The 26,383-nt window shown below is 50.0% G+C and overlaps 1 protein-coding gene across 1 annotated transcript in view; it reads right to left on the bottom strand.

Annotated features, from left to right (window-relative positions):
- Positions 1 to 12,164, bottom strand: part of ADCY5 (adenylate cyclase 5) — a 164,562-nt gene extending 152,398 nt beyond the window's left edge. The window contains exon 1 of the mRNA XM_015130012.3: positions 10,477 to 12,164. Within this exon, the coding sequence (XP_014985498.1) occupies positions 10,477 to 11,616 (1,140 nt within the window). The 5' untranslated portion in view covers positions 11,617 to 12,164. The remainder of the gene's footprint in view (positions 1 to 10,476) is intronic.
- Between the last annotated feature and the right edge of the window lie 14,219 nt (positions 12,165 to 26,383).

Here is a 26,383-nt window from a genome sequence, read left to right as displayed (position 1 = left end):
TGCCACTGCACTCCAGCCTGGGTGACAGAGCGAGACTCCATCTCAATAATAATAATAATAATAATAATAATAATAATAAATTTAAAAATAAAGTAAAAACTGTCTTTTAAATTTCATATCATTCCTCAAGTCCAGCAATCAATCAGCTGTTGATAAGCACATGCTATCAAATGGAAGAGAGAGGCCCAAGACAGGGCCAGGGATCCAACTCTGCCATGGAGGTCTGCACTTTATGCATTTTCGTTCTTAGTAAGCAGCCTCCCCACCCCGCTGGTGTTCAAGTCAGACCCGGGTTAGGATGCAGGCTTCTCCACTTTCTGTTTGGATTCCCCTAGAAAAAAGCCCCTGAGACAAGGATTTGAGTACAAGAGACTTTTCTGGGAGGTGAGCCCGGGAAACATTAGGAGGGGAGGAGGGGAGTGAGAAATGAGAAAGGAAGGAAAGAAAGCCCCCAAAAAGAAGAGTGTTATCAAAAGCCTGTAACCACTGTGAGCCATTAGAGATTAATCCTTCCAGACAGTTCTAGGACACGATGCAGAACACCAGCCTCAGAATAGGATTCCCCCAACCCCGAGGTCAAACGAGCTGGGGCGTTTGTCTGCCAGTGCCAAACAGCCACTGGTTGAAGGCTGCTCTCGGGGTAACTCCCTGGCACTTCTGAACTACCCTATCCGCAGGCCCCAAGGTTTAAGGCCAGCGAAAGCGCTCAGGTGCTAGGAGCTGGAAGTCTGGCTGGTATGAGTGAAAGGTACATGCCCAGGGGATATGGGCAGGGTGCTGAACCATCTGTTACAAGTTTGCTGTGTGACCTTGGGGAAGTTACTTACCTTCTCTTATCCCAGTTTCTGCAGTGGTGTAGAATTAAAAAAATGGGGATACAAAATGTCTTCCTCATAAGGATGACATGAAGATTAGATGAGGTCATGCATGGAAGGGATTAGCCCAGTGCCAGGTTTGCAGTAAAGACTTAATATAGGCTATAGGTTATCATCAATATGCTTTATGAGCTTCCTCCTTTTGGAGAGTGGGGATGGGAAAGAAACATTTGGGGAAGACTGATCTGGAATGGTCTAACACTACTTCCCCATGGGCAGCCACGCACTCAGTGCCTTGCTAAGAAAAAGTTCCAGAAAGACATTCAAGGGACCCCAAGCCCACCAAGGGTCATTGTGCAGACCCAACCTGTTCTGATGCATAACAACAGCAGAAAACTCCTAAAAGAAACTGATGCAAAATAAAGGAGGCATTCCCCTGGTCCCTGCCAGCCCCCTCAGTTTATTTTATAAAGGATTTCTGACCCAGATGGAGAATGAGACTTGAAAGCAGGCAGCAGGCCAATGCAGTCTAAGCAATCTCCTTCCTGAGGGAGGAAAGCCACCAAAAAAAAAAAAAAAAAAAAACCATCTAGATGCCTTCGGGTAGGCCTGGCCCAGAGGCAAGGGGCTAGATTTTGAGAAACTTCAAGGCTCCTCCCAGCCCTTGAAGAAGTGCGTCCTAAAGTTTGTCCCAACAAACACTAATGCCCTCCCCACAATAGGTTCCTTCGGAAAATGGTGCTGGAGTCAAATGTGTTTGAAAAAGGCTTCATGCCATATCCCCCTCTTGGCAAGTTCTTATACCCATTACATATTAAAAGCTTTAATGTCCAAGAATTCTGTTTAACCCAGTATTTCCTAAATCTATTTGACACAGACCGTATATGTGTAAAACAGTCCCCCTCTAACCTCAGTTTTGCTTTCCGCGGTTTCAGTTACCCACGGTCAACCATGGTCTGAAAATATTCACTGGAAAATTCCAAACATAAGTAATTTCTAACTTTTAAACTGTGCACCATTCTGAGTAGTGTGATGAAACCTCCCTGTCCTGCTTCGTCCTGCCCAGGACATGAATATCCCTTTGTCCAGCAGATCCACGCTGTGCGTGTTACCTACCCCCACCCCATAGCCGGCTCAGTTATCAGATCAACTGTCACAGTACTGCAGTGCTTAAGGAACCCTTGTTTTACTTAATAATGTCCTCAAAGTGCAAGCGTAGTGATGCTGGCAGTTTGAATATGTCAAAGAGATGCTCTAAAGCACTTTCTTCCTTTCTTTTTTATTTTTTTGAGACAGGATCTCTCACTTTGCCACCCATACTGGAGTACAGTGGCATGACCACAGTTCTCTGCAGCCTTGACCTCCCAGGCTCAAGAGATCCTTCCAACTCAGCCTTCCAGATAGCTAGGACTATAGATGCGTTCCACCACACCTGACTAACCTTTTTAAAAAAATTTTTGTAGAGACGGAGTCTCACTGTGTTGCCCAAGCTGGTCTCAAACTCCTGGACTTAAGCAATCCTCCCACCTCAGTCCCCCAAAGTGCTGGGATTACAGGCATGAGCCACTTTGCCTGGTCCCACTGTGCCCAGACCCTAAAGTGCTTTCTTTAAGGGAAAATGTAAAAGTTATCAATAAGGAAAGAAAAAAATCGTATGCTGAGATTGTTAAGATCTATGGTAAGAACGAATCTTCCATCGGAAACTGTGAACAGTATATCGTCAAAACTGTTCTATTTTATTATTAATTATTGTTAATCTCTTACTATGACTAACTTATAAACTTTATCACAAGTATAGATATACAGGAGAAGAAGATAGTGTTATGTAGGGTTTGGTACCATCCGTGATTTTAGGCATCCACTGGGGGTCTTGGGTTGTACCCCCCTCGGATAAGGAGGGACTACTATATGTGAGACAACTACGAACAGCCCTCCAACGGGCACATTTAGTGGGAGAGCCTGGGCTGAAGGCGGTCCTCAGAGCCACAACCCATCATCTTTGCAACCCCATGGCCTAGCACAGTGCCTAGTGTAAGGTAGGCACCTAATAAATGATTATTATCTGAACAAATAGGGAGAAGGCTGAAAGAACGACTTAATGATGGTTTTCAAATCTGTGAAGTGATATAGTATCAGCAGTGCCAGGCAACAGCTCTCTGTTTCTAAGAAGGCACACATTTTAAATTGCAGCAGGAGGGATTTTGGAAGCCCTGCTCAGAGTTTAGGATTACAACCCACCAAAATAGGCTTCCAAGCCGAGCTGCGTCGCTTCCTTCTGTGGAGGTGTTGGTCTAGCACTTCGGCAGAGCTTAGCGTCTGCGTGCAGACGTCCACCCACCCCACCACCCATTCATTCATTAGCTTGTTCATTCAAACCCTCACTGAGCACCTACTGTGTGCTGAGCACTGATGGAGGTGAGGCACTGGGTCCCTCAGGATTTCCTCCAAAACCCAAGTGGGACCACAGTGAGTTCTGTGATAAAGCCCAGGGAGCCCTGAAGGGGAAGGGAGAGGGGACCATGGAAGTGTGAGGTCAGGAGGCCACAAGCCCAGATGCAGCAGCTCATAACCCGACCAGAGCAAGAGGCAGTGGGCAGGGAGAGGGGGCCTATTACAGTTTCACACTGACACATGAGGCTGGCCTAAAGAATAAAGCCTCTACTGTCTGCTTGTGCTTGTTTGTCTAACCTACCCCGCCCTTTCTCTTGTGACCATATCTCATTGTTCCCAGAGAACAGCCCTGCCCCCACTTCCAAGTCCCTCCCCTCTTCATACTCACAGTTCCAATCTTCTCTTCCTTTCTTTAAGGCACACTCCCCTTAGAAGAAGATAGGAATTCTTCCCTATCTCCTGTCTTGTTCCTCCACTCCCTGACTTCCTCATTCTCCACACTCTATACCATCCCTTCTAGATCTGGGATGTCTTCAGTGGTTTTCATATCCACTCACCAGACAAATGAATGAATAAACCAGAAGTCAAACCTAGGCCCATCTTTCTACTAACCTCCCCTTCAAAAGGTGAGCCACAGATTGTTTTGCCTCAAAAAGGAAGGGGGGACTGGGGCGAGGGGGCAAGAGAGAGTCCAGGGCTGAGCACCCCTCTGATCCTGTTTTACCACCACCACTATGACCCAATCACCTTCCAGATCTGCATCTGTGCATCAGTGCACACTCACCAGCCCCACCTGGATGCCTCCCAACAAGTCTGCATGTATGCACTCATTGTGCTTCTTTTAAACAGGGGCTGAGATGGGCATGATAAGAGGACACCCTGGAGGACTTTAGGAGGTCTTGACACTCTATTGCAAGACACTGACCCACAGAATTCCGGGCTTAGGTGTAACCTGAGCAGTCTTCTTGGCCAATGATCCCAAACCTAAGAGCTGGTCACCAAAATCACCCGGGGAGCTTTGAAAACCAGCTCCAAGTTGTTTTAAATAGAGATCCATTCCTGGGCCCCACCCTAGACGTTCGGAAGTTGTACCTTCCCAGTGGGGCCTGTGTCTGCATTCTTCAAAAACTTCCCAGGTGATTATTAGAAGCCAAGGTTAAGAATCAATGATGCAGTCAGTGACCCATCCAAACTTTCACCAAGCAGTCAATTTCCTCAGTAACAAGCCAAGGAGGTGGCCATCTAGCCTCCACTTGAACACCTCCACTGATGGAGAGCTGGCTACCCAGGAGGCACCAGATTTGGCTGCCACAACCCCAATGGCTAGAAAGGTGTCATCTACCTCGAGCTGAGACCTGTCTACTACTTCCGCCCATCTGCCACAAGCCTACCCTTGGGAGCAACAGAAAATAATGTAGCCCCTCTTCTAATATCTGAAAACAGGGATCCCAGCAATAACACCTTGCCCTTCGCGTTAGGTTTTCTTACCTGATACGGTCTGCTTTTCCCCCAGCTAAATATCCTCCATTCTCTCAAATGCTCTCTCAGAAGTTTCCCCTCCCCTTACAAAACTGGTCACTCTCCTTTGAAGTCTAGAATCGGAGGCCATTGTATTTCAGACCAGGCCTCAATCCTCTGATGAACTGGATAAGGCTATAAACCTAACCAAGATCCTGTGGGCCTTTTCTAACAGCCATTCCAAAATGCGGGCTCACATTAAGCTCACTGTCCGCTAACCAGAAACCCCCAGACTTTCTTCACAATGCTGTAAAAGGAGATCTTCCCTGTCCTACATTTGGATATTGCCTTAAGAAGGGGGAAAAAAAAAAAAAAGCAGGGCTTTCCAATTTTGCAATTTTGTGTTTGGGAGAATGAATGCTGATCCTGCCTTCCATGAGCCAGCTACCCTCATCCGATAAGCACGGATGAGAGAAGGATGCTAGGGCCTCACTTATGTAACTATATCCAAGGGACTTACGGGCACCATCATGTTGAAGCCCACAGAGCAAACTTTTCATTCTCAACGCAGGCTACACTCCTGGGAAACACATGACAGCAGGTTGCACCCACCACCAAGATAAAGTGAACTGAAGTAGCAGGCAGGCAGCCATGGACAGGAGGCACTCAGCAAGAGGTTGTGCCATCACGGGAGGCTCCCTCCTCGGGTCCCTGTTTGGTGAGGACCAAGGTGGCAGTTCCATTCACACCTCTTGTGGGAGAGGAGGCCTGGCCCGAGCATGGGCCACCATCCTTCGTGTGCTCCAGCCACACCCTCGGACAGAGGGACTCATGGCCAGAGCTTGAATGCACAGGAGAGTTCCTGTCCAAGCCTTGAACACTGATTTTGAAACTCTCTGTGAGGTTGATGGGGTTTAACGCATCATCCACGTCCTCATTAAAGACAAACACGAACACACTGTTCTGTGCTCCCACAGCACACAGACCTCACACTCCTGTTGCAGATGAACACTGAGATTGAATTATTAACAGTGTACATTCCCACAAATACAGCAGCTGGGCACTGTGCTCCTCCGCTGAGTCTCCGCCATTCCTGAAGTCTTCCCTCAGGGATGAAGGCACTCTAGGGATCTAGAAGATGACCCCCACCCCAGCCACTTCTGCTCCCCGCAAATATCCCCTCCTAGCTTCTGGGAGAAAGAAGCGATCTAATAAACAATCAATAAATATAATCGGCAAATACAGTCAGCCTTGAGGTAAGAGAAGCAGACCCTCCTCCACTCCAAACCCAAAGCCAGCCCCCAACCCCAGCTTGCTGCTGCGCTGGAGTTAAGCCTGCTGCTGAAGTTCACTGCCACCAAATTTCTCCTATCCAGAAATGCAGATGATAGGGGAAGTAATTGGTGGCAGACGATACCCAGGCCTGTGGGTGAAAGTATCTTTCTCCAGTCTACCCAGCGTCTCACATTGGGCAGTCAGAGTGAGCCACCAGACAGGCCTCTGGGCCAAGTTCCAGAGCAAGGTGGCAGCTCTTCAGCAGGGCTTACTGGGCTGGGCTGCTAAGCAGGTGGGTAGCAGGAAAGGTTCTTGAAAGAGAAGAGAGGGACTCCATGGAGTCAGAAGAGCCCCAGGTACTTCCCTGGGAAGCCAGAGGTCAAGGTCTGAAGAACCATCAAGACCCAGGACCAGAAAAGCAAATGGCCAGGGGAAGCCAAGTACCAGCCAAGAATAAATAGGACAGGCTGCCATGATCTTTCAAAGTTAACACAAAGACTTCCCAGGCCCACGTCCACCACCTGGGTCAGCCTCATACCAGATAGACAGATGTGCACATGCTCACATACACACATGCACCCCTGAACAGCCACAGCCTCGAATCTTGGTCCATATCCCTACCCCCACCCCTCACTTGCCTCCTCGCTACAGACACACGTGCTCACAGTCATAGAATTTCACCCACACAGCGCCTGTGTCTTTCTGATCACTGGAACAACTGGCGACAGTTGTAGGTTCAAACAAGCACAAAAGAAGAAATGCAGGAAATCAGAGTGCCTCTGCAAGGGGGAGGGGGAAGCGCCTAAGAAGCTGAGGAAAGACAGGGTGGGGTGGGAGATGGGCTGTCCCACACTGCAGGGAAAACCCCTAGCGGCTCCCCCAAGCTCATGGGGATCCACGTGGGGTCAGAATCTTCTCCTCAGAAACCATATCAGGAAGGTTGAATGTGGATGCATAATAATAATATCCCATATTTGAACAGGACTCTCCACTTTTCAAAGAGCTCTTCCATCCATTATCACCTACAGTCACGCCAGACCATAAAGCTGCTCATCTCCTGGAGTGCAAATGACCATCCCGCCCCCACAGGACACAACGATGCCTTCTCCAAAATAATCGTTAATAGCTAAGCATATGTAATAGTTGTGTGAGCATGCTTGTTTTTGTGTGAGTGCGTGCAGAAGCTTTATGTAGCAGAGTGGGATACAGTCAAACAAAAATGAGGTTGCCATGGCAACAGGCTCCGGCATCATTGCAGCCTATTAACACAAGTGAGGAATGTGTTTGGCAGATGCTCCAGTGTTATTTATGGTATGGGTGTAGCAGAGGGACTTCTAACAGGCAAAGGAGGAGGAAAAAAACAACCCCGTGACGCTCCTACTATACCCCAGCGAGGAGACAGAAGACGACAGTGAGACAAGAGCACAGAAGAGGCTGAGAGGCCTCGAATGGGGAGAGAGAGATGGGAAAGCAGAGCCTGCAGGAAGGCAGCAGAGAGGTGAGGTGGGCAGACAGTAACAGGGATCAGAGGGAGAGGGAAGAGAAAGGAAGTCAGAGAGGAAAGGAGCAGGCAGAGAGAGAGAAGGAGCCGAGGGGGAGGGTGACAAACACTAGGGACAGAGCCAGAGGGACAGAGAAGGGAAGAAACACCATCCTACCAAGAGGGACTGTGGCACCTTGTGTCCTGTTCCTCCCTTGAGTCAAAACTGTCAGGAGCCACTGGTTAAGAAACCAAACGCTTCTCCTAATTGGAGCCAAGGGCAGAGCCCCACACATAAGAGAGGCTGAAGAAGAATAAAATACACAGGTCAGATAATGATGTTGAGGACCTGAGCAAACGGGGAGGGGTCCAGCCTTGCAAGAGGAGCAGTGAAGAAATGCCAGTCCAGTTTACTGAGGGCCTACTATGTGCCCAAGCCACCAAATGGAGAATTCCCAAAGCCCCAACATAGGAACTGCTCATTGCCACCCATTTCCCTGGACATGTGTCTCATCAAAGAAAAGAACAAGGCATCTAATCCAAACCACTCTCACACGCCTGCTGCTCTGGAGTAACCTGAGGCAGAGGTTGATGCTGGACTTCCCCCACCAGCCAGCAGGGTTTGCTCAAGAAAGACAAATTTTATATGAAGCATAATCAAAAGGGTAAATCAAGTACAAACAAAAAAAGATACAGTTTTCTCTGAAGCCAAATAGAGGAAATGTTTGCATTCCCTTGTCTTGAACCACTCATAACAAGCTCTGCACCACTCAGAGCAGATCATATAAAGTAAGTGTAAATCCACCCAAAATCCTACAGCCTTGCAAAGGTCTAAAGACCAAAATGGGTAAAAGAAGAACAGGGCAGGAGCCAGTGGGGGTGGGGAGAGAAGGGAGAGGGATTTGCCTAAGGAACCAGAAGGGGAAGTCAGTCAGACAGACAATCTGTTGCTGCAATGGTATTTTCATGCTAAGGTGGAACTGGGGTCCCCCAGGTTCAGCACCCCTTTCCTGGGATCTGACTCCAACCTCCCTCAGGAGAAACCATACCTATAGCTGTAAACAGACCTTGTGTCCCAAGTTTGGTTCACAAAATACCCTGAATTATCCTGAAAATCTCCACATGGATGACATGCCCCTTCCTCTACAGAAAAGCTACATCCACCCAAGTCAGGAGCAGTCCCCAAAGATACAACAACCGCCTGAAAGCACGAGTCCTCGGGTCAAAAGAGTTGGGGCTTTTATAAGCACTGACAATGGTAGTAACTTTTAAACCACCACCTCTCAAAAGGCTTCTTCAAAGCTAGTCTCTAAATATTTTTTTTTCTTCTGATCTCAGATCAGAAAAAAACTTTTAACTTAGCATCAACAGCCCCACCTACTCCACTCACTGGACCCCAACTATACTGGCAAGCAGTGATTAAATTCCTACTAAGTACTCTGCACTGTGCTAGGTAAGGGTGAGAGAATGGAGGAGGAAAAACACATATACCTTGGGATTTGTGCATCCATGGAGGTTACACTGGACAGACAGCAAGACCAGTGGACACTGGAGAATGAATAAGTGCTCCACTCTGTGCCTCTGACTCTATTGTTAATCATGCAGAAGACCAAGAGACCAGTGTGGTTGGAATGGAAGGAGAAGGTTCCTTGTAGGGGTACGGCTTGGGGCAGAGAATGTTAGAAGTGGAAGGGACATAAACAATCCTCTCATTCTCTAGAAAAGGTAGCAAAGGCCCAGAGAGCTTGTGTGTCCCCTCCCTCCCAGTCACAGAGCACCTTGCAGGTTCAGCTAGAGCCCAGAGCCCTGAAACCCATAACAGTGCTATTCCCTATGGGAGAATACTGTGTCCAGGAAGCCAGGGGGCACAGGAGAGCAACTCAAGAAAGATGCGGTACTCAAGAGGATAAAAGTCTAAGGGAAGGCACTAGAAGAGGAGACATGGAGGAAAGCAATGACAATGGAAAACCCTTAAGAGGTTCTATTCGAGAAGGCAGACACCAGTGGGGGGATGTGTGCACTGGGGTCCAAGGTGAAGAGACTTGCCTGTAGCAAGGGCCCAGTGGACTCTCACAGTGGAGCAGCATGCAAACAAGCAGGTTCAGAAGCAATCATGGATGAGGACCAGGAAACCAGACCACAGGACACTAAAGGGAGATATGGTATGGATGTCAGGGGGCTCCTCTCACCCTGAGGTCAGGATGGCCAACATGCCCCTCTCCCAGAAGCCTTTAAGAGAGTCACCAGTTAACCAGGCAAAAGTTGTATTTCTTCCTGAACCTACAGTTCTAGGCTCAGCCAACAAATCCCAGCAGGGATAAAATGTCCCTACCACAAGCAATGACCAGGGGCACCCACTTGAAGGGGTCATGATGTTCAACAACAGCTTTCTGCTCAGGCCGGAAGGGGAATTGCCACCACACACATCTCAGAGGCTCCTTCCCACTTTAGCTAAGGGCAGCTTTTTGGCTTGGGGCACTTTGCTAAGTGAAACAAACTTGTCAGTCCTCCTGCAAGTTCAGGGATATCTCCAGCTTCCAAATCCCCAGACTTAGACAGGTGGCAGGCTCATGCTATCTCCTCCTTACCACTGAGCAAGCGGTGCAGGGTGTCCCCTCACCAACCCTCTATCCAGGTCTGGATTAACAAAGCAGCAGTGGCACTCAAGAGGGGGTGGTTGCTAGAGGGTCCAGCCAGTTTTGTTAGAGGCCTTTTGTATATAAGAACAGAAGCTCAGGAGGAGATGGGAAACACTCCTTATCATTTTCTCCTCCAACCTTCCTTCCTCACTGCATTCCCACAGTGATGGCTACAGTTCAGTATACGTTATCTAAGGGGCAAGGAACACTGCAAACGACACAAGGGCAGTCTTTTTGTAAACGAAGCCGCTGCGGCTCAGAGCGGGGTAAGAAGCTCCCAAACAGCCTACATGGCCAAGCCCTGTCTCTCTGGCTCTTTTCACCATTCGAAAGGGTGAGGGTGGGATCCCTTTCTTTGGAGTCAAGCTGAGGCCTGCCCGCCCTGCAATCCAGCCCCGGTGGCCAGGTGGGCCCCTACCTGCTTGAGCAGGAACTGGTCCTGGGCGTTGGTGCGCAGGGCGATGACCAGGTGGAGGGCGGACAGGAGCACCCCGCTGAGCACCGCGGCCCGCATGCGCACGGGCAGCAGCGTGTAGATGGTGTAGATGAAGAACACGGTCCACCAGATGCCCTCAGAGGCGCTGCGCGGCTGCGGCAGCAGCAGGCCCACCACCTGGACGGCCAGCACCACGGCGATGAGCGCATAGCAGGCCAGGCCCATGTGGTCCTGGTGGAAGGCGGCGCGGTTGCAGAGCACAGCCATGATGAGGATGACGCCCACGGCGGCCGCCAGCACGGCCAGGTAGGGCAGCTGGAGCGGGGGCCGCGCCGCGTGGAAGGCCAACATGACCAGGCACACGAGCACCAGCACGGCCATGAGCATGGTGAGGCTGCTCTGGTTCAGGCGGAAGAAGTAGCGCTGGTACAGCCGCTCCAGTTTGTCCGACGGGAACTTCTTGGAGCGGAATATCTGCAGCAACGCCAGGCAGCAGGCGCCCAGGGACAGCACCGCGCCGGGCCCCGCGCCCGAGCCCGAGTCTGCCGAACTACCGCCATCCCCGGACTCCTCGCCGCCCTCGACGGCGCCGGCCTCCAGCTCGTCGGCCGCGCGCCCCTTGCCCCGCCGCTCCTCCAGGCCCACCTCCACCGAGCGAGGGCGCACCTCCGTCCCGCCCGCCGAGGCAGCCGCCGCCGCCGAGCCGCCGCCGCCGCCCGCAGGGGGCGCCCGGGTGCTGCCCCCGCCGGCCGCGCCCCGCCGTTGCCGGCGGCTGCCGCGACCGCAGTCGTCGCCGCCGCGCTCCTGCCAGGCGGACTTGGAGCGGAAGCTGAAGCCGAAGCCCCCGGCCAGGGGATCGTCGCCACTCAGCGGAGGATCGTCGTCGTCGTCGCTGCGCCAGCGGCTGGCCAGGCGCTGCTGCTGCTGCTGCTGCGGGGTCACCGCCCCCCCGGGTTTCTTGGTGGAGCCGCGGGCAGAACCCCCGGGGGCATGGGGGTAGCCATTCGCGCGGGAATCGGCCTCGCCCCACGCCGAGCGGTGTTCCGGGCCTCCCCGGGGCGCCGGCGCCGCAGTCTTCTGCGCCGCGTAGCCCGGGGGGCTCACGCTTTTGGAGCTGGACATCCCCCCCTCGGCCTCGTAGTCTCCTTCCTCCTCCTCCCCCGGAAGCCGGGCCGGGGGTCTCCAAGGGGAGGGCGGACGGCCGAGCAGGGGGACCAGGCTAGGGTCACACGTCGAGGGCGGCCCGGGGCCCTGCGCCGCAGCGGGGCATCTTGGCACCCCCGTCCTGAGCGGAGGAGGAGGGCACAGCCCCGAGGTGAGAAGTAGCTGAGGATCCTCGTCAGAAGTCCCAGGTCCGAGATGGAGTTGCCTCCGAGGAGGGGTCGCGGGGACTAGTCGGGCTGCTGCTGCGCCGCACGCGGAGAGACGTCCGGGATCCTGGCTCGCGTCGAGCTCGACGAGGGCCGGAGTTGCGGACGAGGCGGGACGGAGCGGTGTCCTTGCGGGCGGTGCCTCCCCGGACCGGCAGTGCCCGGGCGCGGCGCTCGCAGATTCCGCCTAAGCGGAGCCCAGCTGCTCTCGGGGCTCGGCGGCGGCGAGGGAGGCTCGGCGGGGGTCCCGGCGAGGAGACACTGCGGGTGCCCTTTCCTCGCAGCGGACTGGGAGCGACTGGGAGGTGCGGGCGCCAGCCAGCATTATTTTCTTACGAGGGGTGGGGAGGTGGGATGGGAGGTGGAGAGGACGGGGGAGGGGGCGGCGGGCGGAGCAACAGCTCCGGAGCCCCGGGGGGGAGGGTCCTGGAGCCCGGGGGGGCCGTCGCCCGCATCCCCCACCTCCCGCGGCGAGAGTGGAAGCGTGGCCCCGGCAAAAGCCGAGCCGAGCCTTCGGTGCGTCCGCGCAGGGGGCGGGGTCCGGGTCCGGGACCGGCTCCTGCGGTGCGGCCCTTCCCCTCTCGCCTCCCCCTTTCCCGCAAACCGAGCGGGGCCGGCCGGGACCTGCCGGCCCGGAGAGCTGTCGCGCCCGCTTCGCAAGCCCCGAGCTCCTCGCCGCCGGCTGCGGGCCCACCGCGGCCGGTGCGGAACGACTAGGCGGAGGACGGAATCCGGCGCAGCGCTGCCGCCGTTCTGCCCCAACGCAGGCAGGCTTCTCCCGAGGAGTAAGGCATCCAGAGATCCAGGGCTGGGGCTCAGAAGCAGCCGGCCCAGAGGGGCCCGCCTGAGATCCGCGGCGCCCGGGAGGCGCTCCGGGGGGGCCCGCGGGAGCCCGGCTCAGGGCGCGCCATGCACGCTTCGGGCCCTGCGCCGCTCCGGCCGCTCGCGCCGCTCCTCCCTTCTCGCCCGCTCGCCGCCGCCGGAGAGCCCTCCGCATCCCCTCCTCCCGCTGCCTCCCCGCCCCCCGCGCCGCCCGGGCCTCGGCTCACAGCGGCGCGAGGCCGCCTCCGCCCCCGGCCTGGCCGTGGCCCCAGCCTCGGCGCCCCGCGGGCATCCTCAGGCCTGGCCGCTGGCACCCCAGTTCCCCTTCCTCACCTAAAATTCTCGCTGCGCCCCTCCCTCCCTGGGACCAGGAGCCGCATCCAGCCTGCGGTCCCGTTACCAGACCTGGGTGGAGCGCGGTCTTCTCCCGCCCCCGGCTGGGGCTCCAGCGCCCCCAGTCCTAGCTCCCCTCTTTTGTATCCCCCTTTAATCCCCCTCCCCCCATTTAGCCCAACTTCAGCCCCAGCGCTGCGCCCCCCTTCCCTGGCCCGGCTCGATTGGCCGCTTCCGGAGCTGTCAGACTTCAGTCCGGCGCTCTTATTGGGCGATTCTCTGGCCCGGCGGCTGTGCCGAAGGAGGGCGTACCGGGCGGGGGGCGCCTGGGAAGCGACTGCCTCAAGGAGAAGGAGAACAGAGTCCCTGGAGGGGTTGCAGGGGCCGGAGAGCCAGACCCGGAAATGGACGGGGGAGATGCAGAAACAGGACTTCTGAGACGCAGGAAGACAGTGATGGAAAAGATGGTGATGCAGTGGGTGAGGCCGATGCAGCCAGGGCGGGGCGGACAGGGAGGCTTTGGTGGGTAGTTACCAGGAGAAAGCCCCACAGTCAACACTGGAAACACCTGGGTTTTATAAAGCGCTCTTTGCCTGTTCATAAAGTCTCATAAATCTCACTTGGTTCCCGTCAGTAACCCTAGGATGAGACAGGACAGAGACCGTGTAGCTATTCCCAGCTTATAGATGCAGAAACTGAGGTTCAAGGAGCTTATTCAACTTGCCACAGGTCACACAGGTCTCTTAACTTGGCACCCAAAGGTCCTTCGTCAGCGCCAGACTGCCTCCCTAACCTAACAACGTGTTAGCAGGAAGGGTGGGCACCTGAGCAAGCTGGCGTGCCCGCTGGGGGAAAGCAGGGGAAGGGGAAAATGGCTAGATACACAGCACCAGCCACAAGAGGCAGGAATGGAGAGAAGGATTCGACTGCCAGGCAAAAAGGATCTAGGCCTGTAGAATGATGTGTCTACCCGATTCCCTTTGTCCCCAAGCTGTCCTGCTGGAGTTCTGACAGTCTAAACCCTGGAGAGTGGGAGACCACACCCCTACCCAGCCTGGGGGTAAACAGCTTTTACTTTCCCCTTCATCCTCCAGCTCTCTCCTCAGAGCTTCCGACAGGGAGCCTAGAGGTCTAAGTGAGCTTCCTTCTTTGTCTCTCTCTGCTGGTCATCTGTGCAGACTGGAGATAAACCTTGCCAGAGTTACAAATTGGGAGGAGAAAAATTCCAAGAGGTCAGAATAAAATAACCCTTGAGTAATCCAGCCTTTGAGTATTCCACTATTAGCCAAGTTGTAAAAAAACAAAAACAAAAAAACAAAACAAACATGAATTTAGTCAATAAAAATTCTAGAGAACCCTCCATGTACAAAAGCACTGCGCTAGTTGGTACCAGGATGGAGACATGACCAAGCTCTACTGGGAACAAGTCAGGGATGCAGAAGAGCTAGCCACTATCTCTAGGTCAGAGCAAAGTTCTGGGTTCAATAGAAGTCCACACAGCACCTCGGGCATTCAGAGAGAGGGGGTGTCACTTCCCACTGTGAGGGCCAAAACAAGGGCCTGGAGGTCAAACCTGGGTCTAGCAAGGAAGGATGTCTAAGAAAGGGAGGATGGACTAATATTTACTTAGCAACTATTGTATGTCTGTAAACATTTTATTGTCAGATAACTATTCTGAGGAAGGTTCTCCCTACTATAAAGATGAGAAAACAGATTTAGGGAATCAAAAAGTTTGTCCAGCAGCGTGTGGTGGCTCACACCTGTAACCCCAGCACTTTGGGAGGCCGAGGCAGGCAGATCATCTGAGGTCAGGAACTCATGACCAGCCTGGCCAACATGGTGAAACCCGTCTCTACTAAAAATACAAAAATTAGCCAGGCATGGTGGTGCGAGTCTGTAATCCTACTCTGGAGGCTGAGGCAGGAGAATCACTTGAATCCGGGAGGTGGAGATTGCAGTGAGCTGAGACCACGCCATTGCACTCCAGCCTGGGTGACAGAATGAGACTCCATGTCAAAAAAAAAAAAAAAAAAAAAAGGTCGGGCGCGCAGTGGCTCACACCTGTAATCCCAGCACTTTGGGAGGCCAAGGCGGGCGGATCACATGGTCAAGAGATCGAGACCATCCTGGCCAACATGGTGAAACCCTGTCTCTACTAAAAATACAAAAATTAGCTAGGCGTGGTGGTGCGTGCCTGTAGTCCCAGCTACTTGGGAGGCTGAGGCAGGAGAATTGCTTGAACCCAGAAGGTGGAAGTTGCAGTGAGCCAATGTCGCACCACTGCACTCTAGCCTGGCGACACAGTGAGACTCTGTCTCAAAAAAAAAAAAAAAAAAAAAGTTTGCCTGAAGCTCACAGTTGTAGCAGTCTGCTCCGTGTATTCTACCATGCAGCAATGTAGCAGATGTGACATGGGTGGCACCCTCAAGACATAGTCAACTGCATGGACAGGGGCCACATGGCCGGAGGTATCAAGGCTATTGATCAACGTTCCATCCTTGATCCTCTCATCTTCTCATTCCCAGAGCTATCCCTAAGTCATTCCTCTTAATTTTATTCAATGTTTTAAAATAGTTGTTTTACAACAAAAGCCATGTATGATTGATGTGGAAAAAATTAAAAAGAAAGAAAACACACTCATAATCACATCACCTAGAAAGAATCAGTATTGGCTGGGTTCGGTGGCTCACACCTATAATCCCAAGTACCTTGGGAGGCCGAGGAGGGTGGATCATGAGATCAGGAGTTCAAGACCAGCCTGGCCAACATGGTAAAACCCCATCTCTACTAAAAATACAAAAATTAGCTAGGCGTGGTGCTGGGCGCCTGTAATCCCAGCTACTCTGGAGGCTGAGGCAGGAGAATCGCTTGAACCCAGGAGGCAGAGGTTGTGGTGAGCCGAGACTGCACCATTGCACTCCAGCCTGGGTGACAGAGCGAGACTCCGTCTCAAAAAACAACAACAACAACAACAAAAACCACAATATTATTGTCTTAATTTTTTTCTTAGACAATAACTGGATCTTTCACTCTACAATTAGTTTTAGAGTCTACCATTTTCTACTTAGGCAAAATACTGTGGATTTTTTTTTCATGCCAATAAGCATTCATCTACAATATCCATTTTACTGTCCAAATAGAATTCCATTGCATGTGTATAGTATAATTTATTTAACCAATCCCCTACTGTTAGGCATTTTTCACTGTCATAGCAGTTTATAAATAAAAGTTTCCACTCCTTTACTGTTATAAACAGTGAGCATTTCTGTAGATAAATTTTCACACAAGCTGGGCACAGTGGCTCACATTGGTAATCTCAGCTACTCAGGAGGCTGAGGTGAGAGGATCTCTTGAGCCCAGGAGTTCGAGGCCAGCCTTGGCAACATGGAGAGAATGCTGTCTCAAAAACAAATAAATAAAAATTTACACAAATCCTCAGGAGAAATTCCTACAAGTAGAATTGCTGGGCCCAAGGATAAGCATGTTTTTTTTCTCTAAGATATTTCTGAAATCTCTATCTTCAGCCCTTGCCTCCCTTCCCAGTTCCAAGCTTCCCTCTGGCTACTGGAGAGCTCCTCATGAATGCTCCTTGGGACTCACCAGATCCCAAATTCACTGTTTCTGAAAATAAGGTCATCTCCCAAGTAGCTTGCTCCTCCCTCCCTTTTCCTGCTGCTGGTGGAATTACCTTCACCCAAACTCCCTGATCTTAAGAGTGGTAGTCTCTCCTCTGCCCTTGTCTTGTCTCTTCTTCCACATTCTCTTACCACAACCTTCATCCAGATCATCCCCTTCCTTGCCTGGATAATTGCCACTCTCCCTCCTTGCCCTCAAATCTGTCCTACGCCTTGTCCTCATCTGATCTCACTCCCACTGAAATCATGTCCACAAAACAGCCTCTTCCTACCTGCCAGCTTTTACTGTGAGTTCACCCCCTTCCTGTCACCCAGCCCCCATGAACTGCTCTTGTGCCTCTGCAGAGATAACCCTTTTTCCTCCACAAATCAAACTCAGCCCCTGAGGGAAGCCCTCCCTAATATCCCTCCCCTCCCTCCACCCCTTCCCCATGCCGATAGGCACTCCGTCCTCCTCTGCCCCCAGCACACCTTGCTTATATCTATTATAGCACCTGTCACATTGTATTATCTTGACTTGTTTACAGAACGGTCTCCACCGTCTGCTGAATGCCTTGAGGGTAGAGTTGCGATCTTATTCCATGCCCAGTGTTTAGCCTGGTGCCTGGCACATAGGAGGTGCCCAATAGTTGCTGGATAAACACATGGTACATCTGGGGAACGGTGAGCAGGATGGAGTCTCAGGTGTATGTAGGGGAGGAGGACTTTCAACAGTGGCTGAAGATGGACAGGTGAGTTAACTCTGGAACACAGTACAGAGGAAGTTGGGCTTCCGTTTAAAAACAATAAGGAGCCTCCGAATTTAGGGACAAAGTGTCCTGGTTCATTCTGTTTTAAGAGGCAAACTGGCTATAATGTTACTGCATTCAAGAAGCAAGATCCCTGTAATCCCAGCACCTTGGGAGGCCAGCGCAGGAGGATCGCTTGAGGCCAGGAATTCAAGACCAGCCTCGGCACCATAGCTGATAATAGTGAGACCCCATCTCTACAAAAAACTTTTAAAAATTAGCCGCATGTGGTGGTGTGCCCCTGTAAAACCAGCTACTCAGGAAGCTGAGTGGGAGGACTGCTTGAGCCCAGAAGTTCAAGGCTACAATGAGCTGTGATCATGCCACTGCACTTCAGCCTGGGTGACAAAGTAGGACCCTGTCATTGGGGGGGGGGGGGGAAAGCAAAATCCAAGAGTGTGGGAGACCAGTCAATAAGATATTGCAGAAGAGATGTAGATTGGGCCCAAAAGTGACCTGGTGATGGGAATAATGCCATTGGCTGGAAGAGGCCTGTGGAGGGCTGAGAAGGAAACCCTGCGGGGCCAAACTCTAGGTAAAGGAGGAGTCGTCACAGTCAGAAGAAATCAAGAAAAGCTGAGGATCACAGGAATGAAAGGCAGAGGTTTTCAAGACAAATTCCAAGGTGTGCACCTGGTATCGAAAGGATGAGGCCAGGCATAGCAGCTCACACCTTTAATTTCAGCACTTGGCAATGCTGAGGCGGGTGGATCACTTGAGCCCAAGAGTTCAGACCAGCCTGGGCAACATCACAACACCCTATCTCTACAAAATATATATATATATAAATTAGCCAGACATGGTGGCACATGCCTGTGGTACCAGCTACTCAGGAGGCTAAGGTGGGAGGATACCTTGAGCCCATGAGTTCTAGGCTGTGGTGAGCTGTGATCACACCACTGCATTCCAGCCTGGGCAACAGAGGAAAATCCCATATCAAAAAAAAAAAAAAAAAAAAGACGTAAGAAGGATGTTGTCATCAGACAGAATGCCGACCTAAGCACCATCTCTGGTCTCTCTCTTAAGTGAATGCTTAGTTTGCTGGAGGTAATGGGGAAAACAGACCCCAGGGCACAGCAGGCCCTTTGGGAGACCTGTAGATACGCCCCTGTCCCCCTCCAGCCATCTTCCCCCTCATGCCTCAGTTACCCTTCAGGACTTAATTCTTCACTCCCACAGGCTGCTTTTTATAAGAATATTTCTATTTCAGAAATTAGAATATTCACATATTAATATTTTAGAATAATCAGAAATACTTTTAGAAGTGGGTAGCAATAATACTCCCCTACCTAAAAATAACTCCCCCACACAGTGCTTAGAACTCCACTATTAGATAGTCATGCTTTGGGATAACACTCATTTGCTAAATTGATTCAAAATCAACGCAGAAAATTGAGAGACAGAAAGATCAGTGCTTGCCTAGGCCTGGGGAAGGAGAAGAACGGGCAGTGACAGCTAATGGGTATAAGATTTATTTGGGGGGTGATGAAAATGTTCTAAGACTAATTATGGTGATTGTACAACTCTGTAAATAGAGTTGAACCTTGAATAACACCGGTTTGAACTGCAGAGGTGCACTTATACCTGGATTTTCTTCTGCCCCTGCACTCCTGAGACAGCAAGACTAATTCCTCCTCCTCAGCCTCTGAAGATGAGGATGAAGACCTTTATGATGATACACTTCCACTTACTGAGTAGTAAATAAATTTTCTCCTCCTTATAATTTTTTTCTTTTTTTCAGACGGAGTCTTGCTCTGTTGACCAGGTTGGAGTGCAGTGGCGATCTCAGCTCATTGCAACCTCTGCCTCCTGGGTACAAGCGATTTTCGTGCCTCAGCCTTCTGAGTAGCCGGGATTACAGATGTGCGCCACCATACCCAGCTAATTTTTGTATTTTTAGTAGAGACAGGGTTTCACCATGTTGTCCAGGTCTTGAACTCCTGACCTCAAATGATCCATCCATCTCAGCCTCCCAAAGTGCTGGGATTACAGGTGTGAGCCATTGCGCCCAGCCCCCTCTAGTTTACTTTATTGTAATAACACAGTATATAATACATACAACATGTAAAATATGTGTTAATTGACGTGTATGTTATCTGTAGGGCTTCCAGTCAACTGTAGGCTATCGGTTAAGTTTTGGGAGAGTCAAAAGTTTATATGTGGATTTTTTACTGTGCAGGCACTGGTGCCCCAACCCCTGCATTATTCAGGGGTCAACTGTATACTGAAAAGCACTGAATTGCACACCTTAGCCAGGTGAGTGTTATGTTATGTAAGTTATATCCCAATAAGATGGCTGGAAAAATGAATGCAGATACCCCTGGGAGGTTCAGAGATTTGTGGCAGGACATCAGTCTTTGACAAGTCAGTGTAATGAGTTTTTGTTTTGTTTTGTTTTGTTTTTGAGAGGGAGTTTTGCTCTTGTTGCCCAGGCTGAAGTACAATGAAGCGATCTCGGCTCACCACAACCTCCGCCTCCTGGGTTCAAGCGATTATCTTGCCTCAGCCTCCCGAGTAGCTGGGATTACAGGCATGTGCCACCACGTCCGGCTAATTTTGTATTTTTAGTAGAGACGGCGTTTCTCCATGTTGGTCAGGCTGGTCTCGAACTCCCGACCTCAGGTGATCCACCCGCCTCGGCCTCCCAAAGTGCTGGAATTACAGGTGTGAGCCTCCACGCCCAGACTCAGTATAATGAATTTAATCAGCCTCTGTTACTGCCTGGCCAAAGTAGTGGGCACTAGGAGAATGAATGCTTGCTATTTAGGAATAGGGATGAGTTAAGAAGGAGAGAAGAATGCTTGGGACCAGAGAGCATTTCCTGGGTCAAACGAAACCATAGAATGGGAGACACTGGGTAGAAGAGGGGCTGAGGGCCTGGGTGCCTGGGAGCTAGAAGGAGGAGTGCAAACATGAAAGCCAGTTAGGAACTGGGGGTCAAAAATAAACTTTGCCCCCTGCACAATTTTGTCCAGGAGAGCCCTGCACTGTGAGTTATTCAAAAGGAGTTAAACTCTATGAACCCAAGGCTCTTTTGAGACTGAAAAGGATATTAAAGATTATCTCATTCCAACAATCAGGTAGAAATGACTCTACAAAGTGTGTCCAACCCCTCCTAGATGTCTACATTTTGAGAGCAAGCCCCATGCTCCAAACTAGATAGATGACTTACCTTTCCCACAGGGAACTAACTACTTATTTTCCCTAAGTCAGAGAATAGCTAACAAGATGGTGCACTGGACCTCTTGTGGACTGGTCATCCATTGGGGGTGGGGCCCAGCATCTTAGCCATCAGGTACAAATGACTGAGTCCCTGGGAGCCATCCTCCACTGCAGCTGGGACCCCACCATGAACTCTGAACGTCAGCCCTGTTACTCTTGACCTTTGGCTTGGAAATCAAGAATGATACGTTTGCAGTTAGCCATCTGGGGAACTGGACCCTAGATTTTTCCAGACCTCATCCTTATGTCTAAACCTCTGGGCCTCAGGGAATAGGAAATATTCAAAGAGCTCAGATTGGAGCTGAGGTGGAAATGGCTGATAATAGCATGATCTGCCACTCTCCCAGGTGTTGACATTTGCATTTTAATGGAGGCGGTTAAGACCTCCAGTGCAAAGAGTGACTAATACGTTATTTCAATTGCTCCTGGAGGTAGGTGGGAGACCCTTTGTGGCCCAGGGCCTTTTGATGTCCCTCTAGTCACATCACAAGGACTGCACCTGATTGGTAGCTGCCAACCCTTTGGACTCTGATGCCCACATTCTACATTTGATCTTTGCTCCTGTTCTTGATTTTGCTTTCCTTCTTGCACTTTTCCTGAATCCTTTTTTACTAAAAGTTTGGGAACATCCCCATGAGTCATTTATTCTTTCAACATACATAAACTGATTACCCATTTGAAGCAGAAAACTATGCTGGGCACAGCTGAGTAGGGGGCACCTGTGAGGTATGTCAGCAAGATCCACCCCCAGGAAGTCAGAGGTGAGGAATTCACAGAAAGAGCTAGAGAACAGACAGCACATCAGCAGCAGAGATGGGCCGTGCAGCTTTTGCCAAGTGCTTCTTGAACACGCCAGACAAGAGGGAGTGAGTTCATAGGAGAAACATATTCCTATAGGTTGGAATGAACAAGAAGTCTTCGGGGAGGCTGGCCATGGTGGCTCCCGCCTATAATCCCAGCACTTGGAGAGGCCAAGGTGGGCAGATCGCTTGAGTCCAGACGTTCAAGACCAGCCTAGCCAACATGGCAAAACCCCATCTCTATAAAAAATACGAAAATTAGCCAGGCATGGTGGTGAGCACCTATAGTCCCAGCTATTCAGAGGGTACTGAGGCAGGAGGATCGCTTGAGCCTAGGAGGCCGAGGTTGCGATGAGCCGAGATGGCACAACTGCACTCCAGCCTGGGTGACAGAGTGAGACTCCATCTCAAAAAAAAAAAAAAAAAAAATAGCCAGATGTGGTGGTGCACACCTGTGGTCCCAGCTACTTGGGAGACTGAGGTGGGAGGATCACCTGAGCCTGAGAAGGTCAAGGCTGCAGTGAGCCACGATCGTACCACTGCACTCCAGCCTTGGGCAACAGTGAGATCATGTCTCAGTAAAAGCAAGGAAGGGAGGGAGGGAAGGAGGGAAGAAGGAAGAAAGGAAGGAAGGTCAGTCTTCGGGGAATGGAGGTGGTTGGGGTGAGACAGGGTCTTAAAGTGTGCATAGGAGTTGGATATATGAGACTGGATTGAAAATATCCCACTAGTCCCAAAAGAGCACAATCTGTATGATCTTGTTTATGTGAAATGTCTAAAAGAGGCAAATCTATAGAAAGTAGAACAGTGATCACCTGTGTCTAGAGCTTGGGGGAGGGAAATGGGGAGTCATAGCTAATGAGTACAATAGGGTGGCGAAAAGAGTTCTAGGATTATAATGATGTAGTACAAAGCTTCCATGACTCTGTAAATATACTAAAAATGAATTACACACTTGAAATTTATGGTATGTAACTTATATCACAATAAAGCTTTTTTAAAAAAAAATGAGGGAAAAAAGTGGGGTTAAAAAAAAAGCAATACATCAGTAACCCTGCTTCATAAGTATGGAGGGAATATCCTAGTTTTAAGTCCCTCATCTTTTTTATCTCTAAAGTGGGCCTGCATAACTTGTCATGAGGAACAGAACAATAATGTGATGGTCCTTTTCAAACTATTCACCCTTACATAAAATGGGAGGCATTCTTGATAATAGCAAATTAATAAGTTTGCTCTTAATAAATCAGATGTTCATTTATGAGGTTAGCATGGAATGAGATACATCTCCAGGTCTCAAGCTCTTGCATACATTTATGGATCGCTGTGATAAATATTTTTATGTCTGTGCCGTATGTGTACCAGCTCCTCTAGTAGTCTGGGAGATCTGCTCTTTCATCTCTTCTGTGTTCAAAGCAGGGCCCCCAGGGCCATGCAGATGAGGTCTGTGTTCTCAAAGACATTCCCTGTTTCAGGATTCTGACAGACTACAGCCTGCCTGCCCCGCAGACTGGAGAGCTACCTCCTCCTGCAGGCGTGGGTGGTGATTAGAGTGGCCTGGGGGAGCTTGAGTGGTGCCGAGCATTGTTTCTCCCTCAGTGGTCGCTCTGGCCTTGGAGTGGTCCTGCCCATTCTCTGTGTGGCTGACTCTGAATCTGTGATTGAGGATGGCAAACCAGGCTGTGTTAGAGATCGTGCTGGGGCTGGCTGACCTTCCCCAAACCCGGATAATCTCTCTCCTTGGCAACAGGCTGGGGCACCGAGGGACAGTGACAGATTGTGAAATCCTGTGGCTGAGCTTTCTAGAATTTACTTAAAAAGAGAAAACAGTAACAATACCTTGCATTTGTATCATGCTTTTGGAAACAAAGCAAGCAAGCAGTCTTTAAAAACTGCTCAAGGAGAAAACAGCTTTAGAACTGTCTGGCAGAGAGCAAATCAGGTGGGTAAGAAATGTTGTCTTATTCTTCTCCACTCAACAACATTGAGATGCCGAAAGTGTTAGGAGAAATAATTTTCTTGGGGGAATGCAGAGAAAGAGAGAATGGGAGTGACTTGATCAAGATCACACAGCATTAGGGGCTGCATTTGACCTAAACTTCTCGACTTTTTTCATCAGCCCAAAGCAGGCAGAGAGGATGAAGTGGGATGACATTACAGTTCACTTGGTCCACCTGAGAACCTGAGATTCTGGTATGTACATAGCTCATCTGAGTCAGGTTGTGAACTTGGTCCTTTAGGGCACATGAGAATATGTCTCTGCTTACAGGTCTGAAAGTTATAAGGAAGAATAGGGTTTGGGGCATGAGAAAAATGGGCATTTTCCTGCAAAGTTATTTGCACTAAGGATCTTTAAGCAAGGCAGGACCAGACTCAACAGATAGGGATGCGTGGGGCTGCTTCTGTTGCCTAGGGAAGCTTAGTGGAGTTCGGAGATTTAAAGGTGAGCAAACTCTGACCACTGGGCCAAATACAGCCCACTGCCTATTTTTGTAAATAAAGTTTTATTGAATCACTGTCACACTCATGTATTTATTGGCTCAGCTTGCTTTTGCTCAGAGATCAGACGACCCACAAAAACTAAAATCTTTACTGTCTGGCCCTTCAAGAAAACTTTGCTGATCCTTGCTTCACACCATACACATAAAAAATTAACTTAAAATTGGGCCAGGCACAGTGGCTCACGCCTGTAATCCCAGTATTTTGGGAGGCCGAGGCACACAGATCACCTGAGGTCAGGAATTCGAGAACAGCTTGGCCAACATAGTAAAACCCCTTCTCTACTAAAAATACAAAAATTAGCCAGGCGTGGTGGTGCATGCCTATAATTCCAGCTACTCAGGAGGCTGAGGCAGGAGAATCGCTTGAACCCAGGAAGCGGAAGTTGCAGTGAGCCAAGATCTTACCGCTGCACTCTAGCCTGGGCGACAGAGTGAAACTTCATCTCAAAAGAACAGTCCCAGCACTTTGGGAGGCCGAGGCGGGCGGATCACGAAGTCAGGAGGTCGAGACCCTCTCGGCTAACACGATGAAATTTTTAGTACAATTTTCTTGTACTAAAAAAATTGTACAAATTTGTACAATTGTAAAAATACAAAAAGTTAGCCAGGTATGGAGGCGGGCACCTGTAGTCCCAGCTATAGGCTGAGGCAAGAGAATGGCGTGAACCCAGGAGGCGGAATTTGCAGTGAGCCAAGATCGCACCACTGCACTCCAGCCTGGGCGACAGAGCGAGACTCTGTCTCAAAAAAACAACAACAACAAAAAAAAAAACTCAAAATTGGCAAGACCTGATGGTTCATACCTGTAATCCCAGTGCTTTGGGAGGCCGAGGCAGGAGGATCACTTGAGACCAGGAATTCAAGACCAGCCCAGGTAATGTAGCAAGATCCCCATCTCTACAAAAAATTTTAAAAATTAGCTAGGCACAGTAGTGCACACCTGTAAGGAAGAGCCTGGGAGGTCGAGCTGCAGTGAGCTATGATTGTGCACTACACTCCAGCCTAGGTGACAGAGTAAGACCCTGTCTTGCAAAAAAAAAAAAAAATTAATTAATTAATTTATTGTAAGTGTAAAATGTAAAACCATAAAATTTCTAGAGAAGTGTGCAGGAGGAAAATCCTTGTAACCCTGGGCTAGGCAACAATTTCTTTGATACAACACCAAAAGCAATTTATTATTTTTCAAATTATTCAAATTTTTTGATAAACTTTATTAAGAACTGCTCTTCAAAAGAAATTATTAAATGAATGAAAAGATAAGGCACAGGCTGAGAAATTATGAATAGTTAATATCTAATAAAAGACTTGGCCGGGCGCGGTGGCTCAAGCCTGTAATCCCAGCACTTTGGGAGGCCGAGATGGGCGGATCACGAGGTCAGGAGATCGAGAGACGATCCCGGCTAACACGGTGAAACCCCGTCTCTACTAAAAAATACAAAAAAATAGCCGGGCGAGGTGGCGGGCACCTGTAGTCCCAGCTACTCGGGAGGCTGAGGCAGGAGAATGGCGTAAACCCGGGAGGCAGAGCTTGCAGTGAGCTGAGATCCGGCCACTGCACTCCAGCCTGGGTGACAGAGCAAGACTCCGTCTCAAAAAAAAAAAAAAAAAAAAAAGACTTGGCTGGGATCGGTGGCTCACTCCTGTAATCCCAGCACTTTGAGAGGCTGAGGCGGGTGGATCACCTGAGGTCAGGAGTTCGAGACCAGTCTGGCCAACATGGTGAAACACTGTCTCTACTAAAATTGCAAAAATTAGCCGGGCATGGTGGCATGCCCTGGTAATCCCAGCTGAGGTGGGAGAATTGATTGAACCCGGGAGGCGGAGGCGTCAGTGAGCCAAGATTGCACCACTGCACTCCAGCCTGGCAGCCTGGGTGACAGAGCAAGACCTCATCTAAAAAAAAAAAAAAGAGAGAGAGAAAGATTTATATCCAAAATCTCTAGAAAGTGCTCTAAAGTCATAACAAGAAAACAACCCAATAAAAAATTGGCAAAAGATTTGAATAACCGCTTCATTCAAAATGGGTGAGGATATATGGATAACATATAAGGACATGAAAGGATACTAACATCATTAGTCGTTAGGGGAAAGCAAGTTGAAATCAAATGAGATACCACTATACACCTGTTAGAATGGCTAAACTTGAAGAGTGGCCATACTAAATGTTGGACAGGATATGAAGCAACTGGAACTCTCATACACTGCTGGTGAGAATGCAAAATGTTACAATCACTTGTGGAACAGTTTGACAGCTTAAACTGTCAAAAAAAGCAAAGCATACTCATACCATAGAATCCATTATTTTACTCCTAGCCAAGAAAAATGAAAACATATGAACATATGTCCACAAAAAGACCTATATGCTAATGTTTATAGCAGCTTTATTTGTAACTAGAAATAACCCAGATATCTGTCAACAAG

Source organism: Macaca mulatta, chromosome 2 (assembly GCF_049350105.2).
Source record: "Macaca mulatta isolate MMU2019108-1 chromosome 2, T2T-MMU8v2.0, whole genome shotgun sequence".
Classification (NCBI taxonomy): Eukaryota; Metazoa; Chordata; class Mammalia; order Primates; family Cercopithecidae; genus Macaca; species Macaca mulatta.
The sequence above is the reverse complement of the archived record's forward strand: the minus strand, read 5'-3'. Positions and strand labels throughout refer to the sequence as shown.